Here is a 17,233-nt window from a genome sequence, read left to right as displayed (position 1 = left end):
TGTTGGGTCCAATAAGATAATCCACAGTGTGGTGAAAACACGCCCTTCGGACTGGTTTGAGCAATTGGTGAATGGAGATGGTCTAAGATTTTCAGTAATAAGAAGTGAAGTGGTAATTTTGAGATCAAATGGTTAGGATGAGTGGTTCCTCTTTCCTATTTAGCTTTACAATAGAATATTGTTAGTCATGCACACTTGTGCCTTTTCAGCCAGGCCCAGTGGAGTTGGCCTAAAAACATTTCTTTCTTTAAGCCTGCTACATCCATCTCAAGTATTTATGGTTAAGGGTTAGCAGGGCCATCCAAATAGAATATGTGGTATGGGCTTTTTTAGTAGGTCATCCTACCAGATTAGGGTTTATCGATGACGAGCAACTGACATTAGTAATAACTATGAGTTGATATCACACTTCTATATGTATAACACAAGAGGCAGTTGATCCTACTTAATTAAGTACTAAGATACCCCGGCCCATGCATTAGTCGCAAGTACCCCATATGTCCTATTTTTAGCAAAGTCATGCTAAAATTCACGGAAAATTTCAGCATGACATTTGCTGAAAATAGGACATATGGAGTACCCGAATTTGCCGGAATGGAAGTTAATCGACATTCCAGCAAACTCAAGGGCCTCTCGGGGTACCTGCAAAATCATTATCCCCGCGTAATGAAGTCGCCAATGGATCATTTCAGAAGATCACAAGTAGCATCATCACAAGTACAACATCATCACAAGTACAGCAGCAGCAGTGAATACATGCATAACAGCAGCAGCAGCAGGTTTATTCTTCTTCTTCATAAACACTAATTGTCTAATTGAGCAATACAGCGACAGTGTGAACAAATAAAAACACAAACTACACCTACATATTTGGGTACCTCTATGGTAGTAACATGCCATGCTCTGCCTAGAGCTACTGTAGCACGGTCTATTCTGCTTACTACTAAAGTTATAGCAGTATCATGCTTTCATAACCAACTAGTTACCATTAAGTTCAAATACCGTCCACAAAACCACAACAGAAGTAGCACAAAATCATTCAAGTACCATTGTTTAACTAAAATAGGGCACAACTGCTCCAATAGCTGCCCTAAAATAGGGCACCACACCACAAATTTGTTCTCCACAATTACATATGTGTTGAACAAAATATGAACTTTGAATAGAACTTCGCTTTGCAAGATCACTGCACACATAATCAAAAGCATATTGAATTGAACTACAAATCCATCCATCAATTCTTTTGGCCCTTCTTCTCTTTTAATACACATCTAAATAAAACATGACATTCATAAACTGAAGGTGCAAAAACTCTGTACATTCGCTCGCCTAAATGTGCCAAAACCCTGTACACAATACTTTGTACTGAACTGAACACTAGCTAGCCAGAACTCTGAAGGTGCATCGGTTTAGTACTGAACTGAAAATGCATAGAAGACAGCGCAGCCGCGCAGGTGCATGTCCAGAACAGCAACTGTTGGAGGCAGCAGCGGCAGCATGTGCGGGGCGCGGCCAGGGGACGCAACGGGGGGGGGGGGGGGCGCACGGGTGGCTTTGGGCGTGCGTGGGCTGGAGCAACACGGGCATACGGGCGTGACCACGGGCACGGACGGGCCAAACTCTGGCCATGGCGACTGGTCCTCGTGGGGCTACGTCTACGACGACAAATCAAGGGGGAAAAGCGGGGGAATCGGGAGACGAGCTCACCGCGAGCTCGATGGCGAGGTCGGGGAGGCCGGGGATGGACCGGAGTGGTGGAAATCAATGGTGGTGACGACTACATGCACGGCGAAGACGAGCTCGATGGCGAGCGCACGGGCCACCTCGGCTCCGTTCGGTGCTCGTCGTCGTCGGAGCGGGCGCGGGGGTCGTCGGAGCGGGTGTGGAGCGGGCGCGGGGGTCGTCGGAGCGGGTGTGGAGCGGGCGCGGGGGTCGTCGGAGCGGGTGTGGCGAGGGAGGGAAGGGGGATCTGGCGAGGGAGGGAAGGGGGATCTGGCGAGGGAGGGAAAGGGGATCGGGCGAAGGGGGGATTAGCTAGAGGGGGGAAGGTTAGTAATGGCGCACCCCACAGCGGTGCGCCATTAGTAATTTTTTTTGGATAGCAATGGCGCACCCCCTAGCGGTGCGCCATTAGTAATTTTTTTAAGGATTTTTGTTGCCTAGCGGAGGGCCGGCAATGGCGGCTTGAACCCTAGGTCTCGCTCGGGGGGGGGGGGGGAGGGAGGGGGTGGGTGGTGCGCTCGGCCGATTCCGTTTGGGGGAACCGAGCGAGAAGACAGGGGAGGGTGCGGGGGGTCGTCGGTAGCGGTGGAGCGGGCCGGGAGAGGGTGTGGGGGGTCGTCGTCGGCGGTGGAGTGGGGGAGGGTGCGGGGGGTCGGCGACGGCGGTGGAGCGGGGGAGGGTGCGGGGGGTCGTCGTCGGCGGCGGAGCGGGGGAGGGTGCGGGGGGTCGGCGGCAGCGGTGGAGCGCGGGGTGCGCCATAAGTAACTTTTATTATTATTTTTAGTTGCGTCTAATAATTTTTTAGAAAATGACGATTAAATTTGAAAACATTTATGAATGTGAAAAAATATTTATGAATTCAAAAAGTGCCCATAAAATTTAAAAATATTAATGAGTTCAAAAAATATTAACAAATTCAATACTTTTTGTGAGTTAGAAATTCAATACCATAATAAACATAATATTAAAAAGTGCCCATGAAATTTAAAAATATTCATCGAGAATACAATCCAAAATATCTAGCTGGTCCCAGGTTACTAATGGCGCACCACCTACAAAGCTGGTGGTGCGCCATTAGTAGTTTTGCAAAAAAAATGATAGTAGTGGCGCACGGGTTGACCGGTGCGCCATTAATAGTTAAAACTAGTAATGACGCACTGTGTCCTGGTGCGCCATTAGTATTTTTGGAAAAAAAAATTGTTAGTAATGGCGCATCATGGTTGTGGTGCGCCATTAGTGTCGCTCACACTAATTGCGCACCAACACATGGTGCGCCACTGCTATATAGTAGTGGCGCACCACATGTCTGGTGCGCCATTAGTGTCCATATTATCTATAGCCCTTTTCCTAGTAGTGGAGGGAGTACTTTTTTTTAGGTTAGGTGTACTCTTGCGATGTCGGTGACTAGCTAGGCTCCTAGGTTAGGTACATGTTCGTGTAGGTACGTCGCAAAATTAAGAAGAAGAAACAAACAAAAAGAAAACAAAAGCATCGGAGAGCACCGCATCCGCATGATCGATCGGTGTGGGTGTGGCGGATAAATTGGCTTTAATTGACGTGCGCTTTGTCTTTTCCGTTGTCGATCTTGTCTTAATGCTGCCACCATGTATGATTGAATACATCGTACTGTTCGGACCTTGTGCTAGCGGTGGTGCGTGTACAAGCTAGCAAGCTAGACTACAAGGTATCGGGACGGTGACACTTGGCCATGCAAGTGTGTGCATACTTATCGTTTGCTTTTGGTAGGTCGTATGTGGACATGTAGTCGCCGAGTGCGCGCGTGCGTATGCACCTGCGAGCAGGCAAACGCACAAGAGCGGTTGAGCGGTCCGGCGGTGGCAAATGACGACAGTGGTGGCGACGAGAACGGCTACGATTATTGTGGAATTTGTCATCCATTTACTGTACCTGTGTTTACACACACACATGATTATTGCGGGACAGACTTAACAAATCCAATATTTGTGAACCAATCTATGATTGAATGATTAGTAGGACAGTGGTAATCCCAGCCCATCACAATCCGAATCCTATATTTGACACTGATGCTCGCATTTTTTTAAATTTATTTCAGGTCACATTTACATCAACTACGAATGCGTATATGACGACTTTGTCGATCTCGATGTTTACATCAACTACGAATGCGTCTATGACGACTTTGTCAATCTCAATCTGATGTGCCAGCTCAACTCTTAGAGATCCTCATAGGTAGTGGGTGCGTGCGTACGTTCACAGGGATGAGTATATGTGCATATGTATGAGCGTCTGAGTGTATACTATGCTAAAAAGCCAAATTCAATATTTGCAAGATGAGTTTTTCTTAGGTACACTCAAACTTATATAGGCAGTCAAACTTAGCAAACTTATTTAACAATTTGCTTAACTGTAGTCATAGATGATCTTTTCAGTTAGTCAGACAATATTGTATTAAAAGGATAACAAAAATAGACGGATGCTTATATTTGTAATCGAAAAATGTATTTGGCAACCCTGTGCCCTATTGCAAAATCGCCACACCACCTGGATGACGTCAATTTCAAATCCGACAGACGCGAAATGTTCCAGCGAGTAGTTTCGATTTGTCTGTCGCTGGTGTGTGGGCCATCTCTCCGTCTCCCGCTTCACTCGAACCGTCTCCCACGTCGTGCGATTGACTTAACTATCCCCTCCCCCCACCACTCGCCTCATTTACTCTGTAACGGCACGCCCACTTCTCTGTCGCTCCGCGCGCGCTCTCTCTCCGTCGACGGCGAGCGGCGGCGGCTTCTCCGGCCGATTCTCGACGCTGGTCTTCTGTTCCACCGGTGAGTATCGACTCAATCGCCCTCACATCCCAGTAGTTCGTGCGCCTCAATTCGTTTGTAACCGCGCGCCCGCTTCTATGTCGCTCCGCCCCCGCTCTCTCTCCGTCGACGGCGAGCGGTGGCGTCTTCTCCGGCCGATTCTCGGCGCTAGTATTCTGTTCCACCGGTGAGTATCGGCTCAATCGCCCTCACATCCGCCCCCAGTAGTTAGTGCTCTGTTTCTCGACGCCATTAGTGGCGGGATGTTCGTCGGGGTGGTCACATGTTAGAACAGACGAGAAATGCGCCCAATGCGTTCAATTCGTGGTGCAGATGCTATTTGGTAGGCCCTGTTTCGCATGCACATCGTTCCAGTGATTAATTTGCCGTTTTCGATTTCGTGGCTAGTTGCCGTAATTTTTGAACTGATCCCCTCTGCTACACGGCTCGATTCTGATTCCTAGGGTTTTCTCCAGATGCAAAACCATTATATCTCCATTCATGATTCGCCACCGTTGTCCTATGATGATTTCTGCCGTTATTTTGGTCGCTGGTAGGGTTTGGTGCGGGGATTTTACAACCACTCTCCTCACTCTGTATCTGTGTTGGGCTCTGTTTTATCATGCTCTTATGGTTGCAGTGAAGTAATTGAATTACCACCTGTATAATTAAGTTTCTGGTGATAATCCCATACTGTTTGTGTGTTTTATATGCAGTTCATCTCATTTTGTGTTTAGGTTGTCATCATGCTTTGTTTGTTCTAGCACTATCAGTGGTGTCTCTTTTGATGATGCATTTTTTGTGTTTCTAACTGATGGATGTGCCATCATTTAACTTACCTGTACTCTTATTGTGAATATTACCATCAGTGGTGCGAATAATTTATCAGGTGTCACCTGTAAAATTTATCATGTCACTGATTTTTTAATACTTATTGCTGTGATGTCCAATATATGTGTTTGCGTGTAAGTTGTTGCCATCCCTAATTTTCATAAGTTATCTTGCACGATACATACATTTTATCGGTGTATCATAAGCAAAAAAAATTCAGGTATTCAATATCTAGTATAAGCACACATGTCCTTATTTGTTTTTCGTCCTTCTCTGTTGTTGATGAGGTATCTTGTTGTATGTTCACAAGTTACCATTGTATCTTAAGAATATGTGTGCGACTATTAACTCAACAGATATGCATCCTTTATGCTCACTTTTTTCTCTTTGTTATTCTTGTGTGTCAGGTCACAATGCCAAGGAAGCGCAAATTAGATGATGACTTCGAGGAGGTGAACCCCTTAAAGAAGCACAAGCCTCCCGTAGATCGGAACAGGGCTTCTCCTAGTGCTCTTGTGACTGCCTGTAAGGACATGTCAGATGAGAGAAAGTCCGCGATTGATGACATGGATTTCACAACTCTGCGGAATATCAAGTGTGATAATCTGTTCAACCGGCTTTCTCAATGGCTTGCTGGTCTATACGACCCTGATTCCCGTGAGGTCGTTGTACCTGGTCGTGGAAGGTTACCGGTCAATGAAGAGTCTGTGCATCGTATAATAGGTGTGCCCCGAGGTGATATTGCAGTGGATTTCAAGGTTCCTACAAATGAACAGCTTGAGCTTGCGGGAGATCTTTTTGGTGATCTTGGACATGCTCCTAAAACTGTTGATGTATTAAATCTTATCTTGAGCACTAACCGGCATGATGATAATTTCAAGCGCTTGTGGCTTGTGCTTGCTGCCAGCACTGTGATGGCGCCAACGACTTCCAACAAGATCAGCACCAGATGGTATTCTGTGTTGGTAAGCACATCTGGCTATCTTTCTAGTTCACACTTTTTATCTTTTTTTTTGGTTTTCTACCTGGTAACTTCTTTGCTTCTTAGTCTGATGATTATGGACATATGCACTTGATAATTTATGTCCCTTTGATTTTATCTTAATCTGAAGTGTGGTAATTATGTAGTAATGCACCTGATAACTTTTTCTGAAAGTGTGGTAATTATGTACTAATGCACCTAATAACTTTTTCTGAAAGTGTGGTAATTATACAGTAATGCACCTGATAATTTTTTCTGAAAATGTGGTAATTATACAGTAATGCACCTGATAACTTATTCATGCACCTGATAACTTTTTTATTTATGTACCTGCTAACTTGTGTGCATACATTCCACTTTGATTTTATCTTGATCTGAAATGTGGTAATTATGTAGTAATGCACATGATAACTTTTTCTGAAAGTGTGGTAATTATGTAGTAATGCACCTGATAACTTTTTCTGAAAGTGTGGTAATTATACAGTAATGCACCTGATAACTTATTCATGCACCTGATAACTTTTTTATTTATGTATCTACTAACTTGTGTGCATACATTCCACTATTGTTTCATGTGTTTTCTTTTTTTCACAGCAAAATATTGGCAATGTAAAAAACCTCAACTGGTGCAAATTTATAGCGGATCAGCTTCACAAAGCCCTTTCAAAAGGAAAGACTACGACGGGCTGCCTCCTATTCTACAATGTTAGTCCCCTTATTCTTTTTTCGTTCCCATGATTTCTGGATTGTATATCTTATTCCGCCAAACAGCTAGATTGTAATGACCTTTTCTGTTTTTCCAGCTTCTGTATATAGATGCTATTGACTTAACTGGCCTTGATATCATCTTGCCTAATTGTCCTTTTGCAATTAATGTGTGGACGAATGAGTTGGCATCGAAAGTTCTCCGGATGGATCTCCAGAGGGACAAGCTTTCTTATGGGAAATTACCTGTAATTTCTCATTGTCATTTGTCTTACCTTCTATGTATTGCCATCTGTTTTATCACGATTTTTATTTATTTTTTATCATTTTTTTCAGCTTAAGCCCCAATATGGCCAAGACTATTGCTTGTTTGGTGGCTTACAAGGTCTAGATAAATTCATGCGTGTTCATGCACCGCAAAACTGCTCTGAACGGGTATTTTACTTTTTTTGTGCGTTTGGAATATTTTTCAAGTCTTTTCCCTTTCCTGGTAAACATTGTTATAAAGACATGGTAACTTTTACTGTTTTCTAGGATGGTAACTTTTTGTTTCATAATTTGGATTCTCACTTTGAAATAACTCCTTTTGAGATTATATTTGTGTGGTATTTTTAGTAGTTTTTGTATGGTAATTAATATCTCTCACAACCTGATTATTTGTTTTTTCATTCCTGTTTTTTCTATCAGAAACTTGCTAAAGCTTCTGCTATTGTGGGTCGCTTTTCGTCTGGCATGGTTGGCCTCCTGGGTGGTCTTGTTAATGAGTTCATGTCATTGGATAATGAAGACAGCTCATGGATGTCTGGTGTGTTAGAGAGCCAACTCAAGGGTTTATCTTCTGCTGCCGGGAAGTCTGCCGGGAAGACTGCAAGTACCCGTCCTGCATCCCGCTCACGTCAAGTAAAAGATACTGGCAAGAAAACTGTTGAAGGTTCAGATTCTGATCATGAGCATGATTCTGGTGGCGGTGATGGTCACTTTGATGAAGAATTAGATTTTCACGTTCATTACCATGGTTCTTCAGGTGGCCCGAACGCCCATGAGGCTTCAGGTAGTGGGGGTATTGCTGGACCAAATGCCCATGATGCTTCAGGTAGTGGGGGTAGTGCTGGACCAAATGCCCATGATGCTTCAGGTAGTGGGGGTAGTGCTGGACCAAATGCCCATGATGCTTCAGGTAGTGGGGGTAGTGCTGGACCAAATGCCCATGATGCTTCAGTTAGTGGCGCAGCGAATGCAGATGTCGGTGCAACCATGTTCGATACTGCCAATGTGTCGGTAAGGTCAGCTGGAATTGATGGAACTACTACTGCAGGAACTGACCAGCCTCTCGAGTCTCAGATTATGCTTACTGCACGTTCCGGGAATGTATCTAGTGATGGATTGCATAACGAGCCAGATATGACGGATACTCAAAATGAGGCTGCTGTTGATGCTTCCGTGAAGAGGTGCGGTTCTTCTCTTGTCCGTAACTTGGATAAGCAATATTCCAGGCGTCGCAAGAAGTTACGCCTACCTTCTCCGCCCATGGCCACTGGTACAACTGATTCTGACCAGCCGTCGTTGGATGATACACATCGTTGTATCAAGGCAATGGTCATCAATGAGCTTGGCATTGTAGGCCCTGATAAGGGCACTAACTCAGTAATTGCCAATCCCACTCGGAAGAAGCAACATCCTCGCAAGTGAGTTTCTTATCATCTGCTAGTTGTGTTCTTTTTGTACATATTTAGTTGTTGTTTCTCTTGTGTTATAACTTTTCCTAGCACCTACCTTCTGATAATTAGAAGCAACTCTGCGTGGAAAGTTTTTATTCCTTAATAAGCATGTGTTCTTGTCTAAAATGAATAGTAATTATATCCTGATGAGGCTGATAACTTTTAGCAGTTATTTCCAAGATAATAACTTTAGTTTTTTATTTGAACAATATGTAGTTTAACTTTGTTTGCATGATAATTTTAGTAATTATATGCTGGTAAGCATTTGTTGTTTGTCTATGGTAACATTTTTCTCACGTGCACTATATCCTTTTCAAACAATAACTTGTCAGGGGTTTGAATGCTCCATAGTGTTGCCGACCTTCAGCAAACGCGGTCTACCAGTGTGGGTGTCACGTCTGAGGTGGTACCTAGTAATCTTACATGTTCTTCGGCAGATGTTGACTCGTCTGACACGTCATGCAGGTGATTATGAATGTTATTTTTTTCACTATATGAAATCTAAATGATTTTATCTATTTGTTTATTTTTCTTCATAAATTAGGTGAATATATACTGTATGGAAAGGGTTGGTAGTTTTTATAGTCAAAGCTCTTATAAGATTACTGTTATTTTTAGCATGATAAATTTGTTGGTAAATTTGTTATCTTCATAGTTACCATCTTCATTAATGATTCGTGACGATGTTGATTTTTTGCATTATGTGGATAACCAAGTTGGCCATAAGCTGACAAATAATGTGAATACAAGCTGATAACTAAAGTTATATTAGCTGGTAACTAATGTTAATATAAGCTGATAACTAATGTTATTTGGCTGTTTGTATAATGCAAATATAATCTGATAACTAATGCCAATATAAGCTAGTAACTAATGTCAATATAAGCTGATAACTAATGTTATTTAGCTGTTTGTATAATGCAAATATAATCTGATAACTAATGTCAATATAAGCTGGTAACTAATGTTATATTAGCTGGTAACTAATGTTATTATAAGCTGGTAATGTTTCTTTTATTGTGTGCAGGAGTAAGGCCCATATTACTGTGAGAAAGGTTAAAAGTTCTTCTAAAGCTGCAGTTGCAACTAGGTCTTCTCCTTATGTTGCTTACAAGAACGCGAAAGATGATTTTAAAGACTCGCCCGTGGTCACTTCTCCAATGGCTGTTGTGCAAGCTAATTCTCCTGTGAGGAATTCACCAGATGCTGGTTTTGGAGCTGTGGAAGAGCTCGCGGCAGCAGCCACTATTACTCAAGTGGTAGAAGAGATTGCCAATGTTGTTATTGGCACTGAAGCTGAAACTTCTGCTGATCAACCTCAAGGAATATCTCCTCCAATGAGCGTTGCCGTAGCTGAAACTTCTGCTGATCAAGATCAAGGTTTTGCTCCTCCAATGAGTGCTTCCATAGCTGAAACTTCTGCTGATCAAGATCGAGGATTTGCTCATCCAATGAGCGCTGCTTTAGCTGAAGATGCCCAAGCTCCTGTCAAAATACCATGTGTTGTTCAAGCTCAAGTTGAATCTGCCCAATCCAATGTGGCAGAACCAGTTGAAACTGAAGATGCACTGTTTGTTGAAGCTCAAGCTGGGGATGACCAAGTCGCTGCCCAAGAATTCAGCAGTAATGCAGATGTAGAAGATGTTGTTGCTGAGAGGGCCTACTGGGATTTCACCCCACCATCTTGCTCTCTTGGCCTGGATTTTGGCCCCACACCGCCCGGACCAGATATTAATACGACGGCCGCAGTCCCAGCTGCAGTACCAACAGCGCCCCCAGCGGTTGTTTTGACAACTCAAGCACCAGTAGTGGACCTAGCGGTTAACAATGCTCCCCAAGACCGAGAAGCAGCAGCCCCAATTGATCAGATGGCGGCAGCACCAAGAGATTCAAAGAATGCAGTAGATAATCCTGTTGACTCTAAGCCGATTTCATGCTCTGAGCCTGCTGACCTTGGTAAGTGAAGGCATATACGTGTCTTCGCTTTATCACAAAAGAGTGATGGGATGGATGTCTGCTTTTCGAAGACCTTTTTTATGCTTTTAGTTTGATCCTTGTGTGTATATTTATGCTCTTTGTTATCCTATGTATGGACAACCCCCCTCCCTCTTCCATGTAATGACTTCTGCTTTTGCGTGTGTGCTATGAAATGAACTATGTGTTTTCGTTTCACATTCGCTCTCTTTATTTTTATGTTGTCTGGTGTGTGGATGTATTATATGTGATTATTATTGTTCATTATTCCTGGTAACTTTTAACTGATAATTATAGCGCTCTACATGAAAGACATTGTACCTTGTTTTCTAGCTCACCATTTTATCGTATGGTAATTTTCACAACGATAACCTCTTTGCGAATGTTGCGCTGGTATTTTTTTGTTCTAACTAGATACCTACATGGTTTCATTTTTTTTGCTAACTATCTACTTAAAATGGTAACATTTATGATGACACCCTGATAACTTCTGCTAGCACCAAGCTGATAACTTTAACCCTTTTTATCTTTATTCTTGGTAACTTTTACTAACATCTGACTGATAATTATAGTGATCTACTTTTAATTGATAATTATAGTGCACTACATGAAAGATATTGTACCTTGTTTCCTAGCTTACCATCCTTTATCGTATGGTAACTTTCACCATGATAACCTTTGCGAATGTTGCGCTGGTATTTTTTTGTTCTAACTAGATACCTACATGGTTTCATTTTTTTTGCTAACTAGCTACTTAAAACGGTAACATTTCTGATGATTTCTTCTGCTACCTCCATGCTGATAACTTCAACCTTTTTTTTCTTTATTGTTGCTGGAAATACACCCCCCTCCTTTCCCTGCACACACAGACACCATTCTAATACATTCACGGTGCCCCTTTAACTATCCTGACCCCTCTCATTTTCTTCCCATTTTCTCTCTACAGTATATCATCATTCTGTACTATCTATCACTTTTTTCTTTAGCTGTTTTTCCTCATATTTGACATTCCTTTTTTCGGTTCGCAAAATGACCTGATCGCAACTTTTTGAAGAGCGTCGAGTTCGAATTTATGATGCGGATGTTGAAGACGATGATGTAATTATGTGGGTTGAAGAAGTCGAACGTGCCACTGCTAGAGCAAAAGCAAATTACGCTCCTGTAAAAGGTACTGGTAGGAAGATTTTGTGTATCAAACTGTTTCATACTGCCAACCTTGATAACATCATTATGTTGATGCTGATAATTTACTGTTCTATTCTCTGATAAGTTCTTTTTCTTTTTACCAATCCCAACTCTGATAACTCCCTTCACTTTTCTTATAGACCACGCCATCAGCCCTGAATTTGTTACACCAGTTATTCACCCTCCCAATGGTAATCATTCAGCCAGTGTGACTCCTAAATCGTACATTCGGAAAGTTAGGGTAAGCCGCCCATCGCAGTTCCTTCTGCCTCCATATTGTGGCCTCACAGCATCTGCACTCGGAGAGGTTATTTACGCAGAAGTTATCAAGCACACCACTGATTCAGTTGACTCCAGGATAAAACAGTAATTACATTTATTGTTTTCCTTTTCTCTGGTATTTTGACCCCTCACTGGCAAAACATTGGCTTATATACTATTTTTTCTTTGTTTGCTTTCCAGTATTAGGGTTATTGACATCGATGGGTGGTGGGTCACATTGGAGGAGCTTGCTAATAGTGTAATAGAAGGTGGTCATGTTTCGAATAATATTGCAGAGCTGCACATCCGAACTCTTTCTGATTCTGTACCCCCAGGGAAGATAACCTTTCCATGGTTGCTGTCAGTATATCTTCTCATATGTGATTTCACGAGCAAGTTCATAATCAAACATTTCCGTCGTGATGTAAACTACATACTTAGTCACCAAAATCAGGTACATTTTTTTATGTAAACTACATACTTTTCTGCTTTTAAATCCTACAAGCTATTTTTTAACTGGTATAACAGGCAATTTTATTAGGCTGTTAATTTGGTTTTGTCACACATCGTACCACTAAAGAATTTTAGCTGGTACCTAGTTATGTTACTTCTCTGTGGTAACTTTCATGTATGCCTGCTGGTAACATGCGTTGTCAGTGTTATGATAACTTGCATTTTTTAACTGTAAATGCATTGGTAACTTCTTGTGTTCATGTGTTAACATTTTTTAACAGCTTCTGTTTCCAACACTGCAAAAGTTGGGACCTCTACCAAAGGACGGGCATTGGTATGTCTTGTGCCTTAATCTCAAGGCAAAACGATTTGAAGTTCTTGATTCTCTTCGTCCACAAGATAGCCCTTCGCTCATCGCACATGCTACGAAGCTTATGAATGGTATTAAAAAAGCCTGGTTGATTGCGTATAAGGACTCGAGTAAGCAGATCCAAGACTATGATCTTGTGTACATCGATGTGTTCAAACAGGACAATGAGTTAGTTTTTCTACCTAGTACTCCATCATTTTTTCCCCATCTAAATCCCCGGTAACTTAGCTATGTAGCATTTTAAAAGTTCTTTCACCTTTTTGCTTTTAACACACTTTTTTTGTTTTTCTCCTTACAGCACTGATTGCGGTTTCTTCGCGTTCAAGATCTTGGAGTTCTGGGATGGTAAAAATATCCCGGCAATAACTCAAGAGCAGATCCCGGCGCTGAGAAAGATATTGACAAGCATGTGGCTGGACCATCCTCTTAACAAATGCACGCAATGGCGCTATCACTTGTTCAACAAGGAGTAATTGAGGTGAGAAATTTTCACCAACATAAGTTTGAATTTATGTAACGATGATAGTTTTATACATTTTTTCTGGGCTGATTACTATATTTTTTATACATTTTTTGGTGATAACTTGTGTTAGTCAGTGTTGATAACATACTTTATCAGTTGCTGATAACTTTCTATTTCATGGCGTCATAACATTTTGCTCACAAATAAAGAACGATAACTAATCTCATTCTCATATCTGAAAATCCCCATTACATTTTGGACGATAACTTGCCTGTTTTAGTGCTGATAACTTTTCATTACATGGCGTCACAACATCGTTTACACAATAAAATGGGTAAAATTGATAAGTAAATCGATAACTTGCACTTCATTGCCCATCTAACTTTTTTGCACTTCTAGTTTCTCAGTGCGGTATGGGTGAGGTACATTTGCGTTTATCATGTTTTGTCGACCCGCACACTCTACATTTCCTATCTTTTTTTGGTTTTGCAATGTCAAATGGGTGCTGAAATCTTTTCTCTCTTGGACGCCCTTTCGTAGTAGACTTTGGTGGGTCTAGTATCACCCTTGTGTTTGATGATTGGGATCCCTCGGCATGTGAGCCCTGGAACTGAAAAATATTGCCAGAAACATGCGTGACAGGAATGCTTCCTTGATGCGCTACTGGGACACCTTCAGTGGCACTAGTCCGTGGTGGTGAAGAAAACATTTCTGCTTCTTTTTCCTCATCTTTTTCCTTTCTTGCTTTCTTTATCTGCCTCTTTTTTAGCGCATCCATGTCGTCTCTGAAAGCATTAACGTGTTTCCTTGCCAATGCCATCCCTTCATCAGTAGTGCAAGCATCTTTTGCTTGTTCCTTGAAATCATTCAGAAGAGATGTTTATCTCATGATATTTTTTCCTTCCTCTGTCATACCCTTCTTAACTGTTGGCTGTTGGTAATCAGGCTCAACAAGATCCTCCTCTGGATCCCATGTCCACCTATCTAGGATATACCTCCTCGGTATCTCGTAGACTCCAATCTGTTCCATTACACGCAGTATGTGTGCGCACAATAGCCCATCACGATCAAACTTGCAGCAAGTGCATGAGTATACCCCTTCATCCTTGTTCGCCTGCACATGGTAGTCCCTATCCCCATACTTTGGTAGTATGCCTCGGAGCGACCACATCCTGAAGGTTCCATCTTGCAAAGTGTCGCATCCGTAAGCAGTCTTTAGCTTCATCTCTACCTGGAACTTGGAGAACAGATTTTGTGTGTATATCCCTCGCATCTGCAACTCGATTGGGTTCAATGAATACATGTCTGCCTCTTTGTAAATTGTGTCCACTTGCTCTTTTGCCACAGCCACCATTACTTTCTCCTGGATTGCAGTGTATTGAGTTGCGAATTCGATCAATGAGTTGTTGGGGTTCACGTACTTCTTGAGCACATCATTGAATCCCTCGCTCCTTGCAGTTGTCTGCAAGAATGGAAAGAAATGCTTCATGTAGTACATCGGGGCCCAACATTTCCTATTTTCCCACAACCAGTGAAAATGTTCGTTGTCGATCTGTCCATATTTATCCATCATTGCCCACCATTTGTTTTCAAACTCTTCCTCTGTGATACACAAAACATGAGACAATTACAACATCATACACAATCAGTGGTAATTAAAGTACAAGTATGCTGGTAACTTTTCATAGTTATTAGATGGTAACTTAATGGAACCAATTTTCCAGATCTTTTTTTGTTCTTTTTGATATGTGAAAGTTTTCTTTTCTTTGTTTGTCTTACACCTAGTCTGGTAACTTTTCTAAAGCAATAGTTGGTGTCAACATATGTAGTGTTTGTACCCAATGGTGATTACATGTCCACACATTTTTTCCTTTGTAATTTGATGTTGTTCCAATGAAACTGCCCCTGGTAATATAACCAATAAGATCATGGTAACTTGTGCAGACCTACACATGGTACGCTAAACATGGTAACTTGTGCATCACACAATTTCATATGGCTTCTCAAGTTTGCTGGATGGTAATTAAAATAGGTCAACAGAGTTGGTACGTACCAGTCAAGCTGTTGTCGACACAGTCTTTGAACGCTTTGTTTAGTGGTTTATCATCAGCCATAAGCTTACCAAGTTTCTCCTGTGCCTTCTTCATTATATGCCAGCGGCAATTTCTGTGTATTATGTTCAAGAAGACCTCGTCGATCGCACTCCTCATTGCAAAGTCCTGGTCTGTAATGATGTTTTTCGGGGCAACACCACCCATTGCATGGAGGAATGTGTTAAACAGCCACACAAAGTTCTCCTTTAGTTCATTTCGAACGAAGCCACACCCAAACTGGATGGATTGACCATGGTTGTTAATTCCAATGAATGGTGCACACGGCATCTTGTACATGTTTGTCATGTATGTCGTGTCGAACGACAAACAATCATTGTATTTTGCATATGCCCTGCGTGATGCACCATCTATCCAAAACAAGTTCTCAACCCTGTCCTCATCATCAAGTTTGATTCTCCAGTAGAAATATGAATCTTTGGCCCTCATATCTTGGAAGTATGAAATTGTGCTCCCAACGTCCGCGTGGCGGTGCTCTAAGCGGAACTTAGCTCGTTGATTAGCAATGTCTTGTGTCGTGTAGGGTACGTCTTTAGCGCTCCCGTAGAACCATGACATCAGCTGCATCTGCCTCGCAGTCTCAACGTTGCATCCGTGCAGAACCCTCAAGAAGTCCTGCTCCTCCCTAGGAATGTACCGATGTGATGATAAGAATTTTTTTAGGGACGGCTTTTTGATTAGGGGGTGATTGTGGCCGTCCTCGAAACGGTCAATAGTCCACCATGCATCGTCGTGGGATAGGTACATGTGCACTTCACATTCAGTCCTAACAACTTTCTTTTTTTCTCCTCTTCTTGACAATGCTGGCTGGGTTTTCCACATCTTGCAACTCATCCCTGTCCTTGCGTTGTTTGCCATATTTTGTAGAAACTAGTAGCACCCTGCTTATAGTTCCATCAACCCTCTCTTTCTTGAATTGCTGCCTAATTGCAAAGCCAGTCCTGCGTGCGTAGGTGTTGTAGTGGTCACGTGCGCTCTCCAGGGTGTCAAATTTTGTCCCTTGTAAAGGTGGCTTAGGTGTGGAATATGCCTCCATGTTGCTGCCTTCCATATCAGCGTCGATCCCAGCAGATTCTGGAGTTGCCGGTTCGCTTATTGTCTGCTCTCCAAGGCTCCCAGCTCCTGTGCTTGCATTTGTTCCAGCACTATGTGCATTTGTTCCACCACTGGGCAAGCTGTTGTTTGCGCTGATTGCCCGAGCACCTGCAATTTGTCCTGCTAGATTAGTGGAATATTGCATGATAAATAACAGTTTTCCATCATGGTAGTTTTTTGAAGATTCAGTGAATGAATCTTTCTTTTTCTGCCTAAACAACCCTAGTAACTTGCATACTTTGGACCTGGTAATATGAGTGCACCAATGCTGGTAATTTTCAAACCCACTTCAATAGTAAAGTTTCTTTTTGCCTGAAAAAACCCTGGTAATTTGCATTTTTTGAACCTGGTAATATGTGTGCAGCAATTCTGGTAATTTTCAAACACACTTCAACAATAATGTTGGTAATTTTACCCGTTTCCATGATGTTTGGGTATGCAGAATTGTTGCTTGGTGTGCGCGCTACATCATCCTCTTCATGCGTTCTCCCTCCTCCTCCTCCATCTTCTGCATTATCTCCTCTGCTAGCATCCATTGTCTACTCCTGCTTGATTGTTTTTACGTTTGCACGTTAGT

At 42.3% G+C, this 17,233-nt stretch overlaps 1 protein-coding gene across 1 annotated transcript; it reads right to left on the bottom strand.

The window, feature by feature from the left end:
* Positions 1 to 14,330: 14,330 nt before the first annotated feature.
* On the bottom strand, positions 14,331 to 16,308 carry LOC109775094 (protein FAR1-RELATED SEQUENCE 5-like). The gene is made up of 2 exons (XM_020333862.3): positions 15,504 to 16,308; positions 14,331 to 15,052 (listed from the first exon to the last, which is right to left on the bottom strand). The coding sequence occupies exons 1-2, from the start codon at positions 16,306 to 16,308 to the stop codon at positions 14,331 to 14,333; spliced, it is 1,527 nt and encodes a 508-aa protein (XP_020189451.1).
* Between the last annotated feature and the right edge of the window lie 925 nt (positions 16,309 to 17,233).

This window comes from Aegilops tauschii, chromosome 5, assembly GCF_002575655.3.
Source record: "Aegilops tauschii subsp. strangulata cultivar AL8/78 chromosome 5, Aet v6.0, whole genome shotgun sequence".
NCBI classification, from domain to species: Eukaryota; Viridiplantae; Streptophyta; class Magnoliopsida; order Poales; family Poaceae; genus Aegilops; species Aegilops tauschii.
Note: the sequence above shows the minus strand (reverse complement) of the source record. Positions and strands in the feature narration are given on the sequence as shown.

What these genes read in the sequence shown, in the direction of transcription:
- LOC109775094 (XM_020333862.3), bottom strand. Translation starts at nt 16,308, where the DNA reads ATGTACCTATCCCACGACGATGCATGGTGGACTATTGACCGTTTCGAG. An exon ending in TGTCGACAACAGCTTGACTG is followed by an intron (nt 15,053 to 15,503) that starts GTACGTACCAAC and finishes TGTGTATCACAG; the next exon opens with AGGAAGAGTTTGAAAACAAA.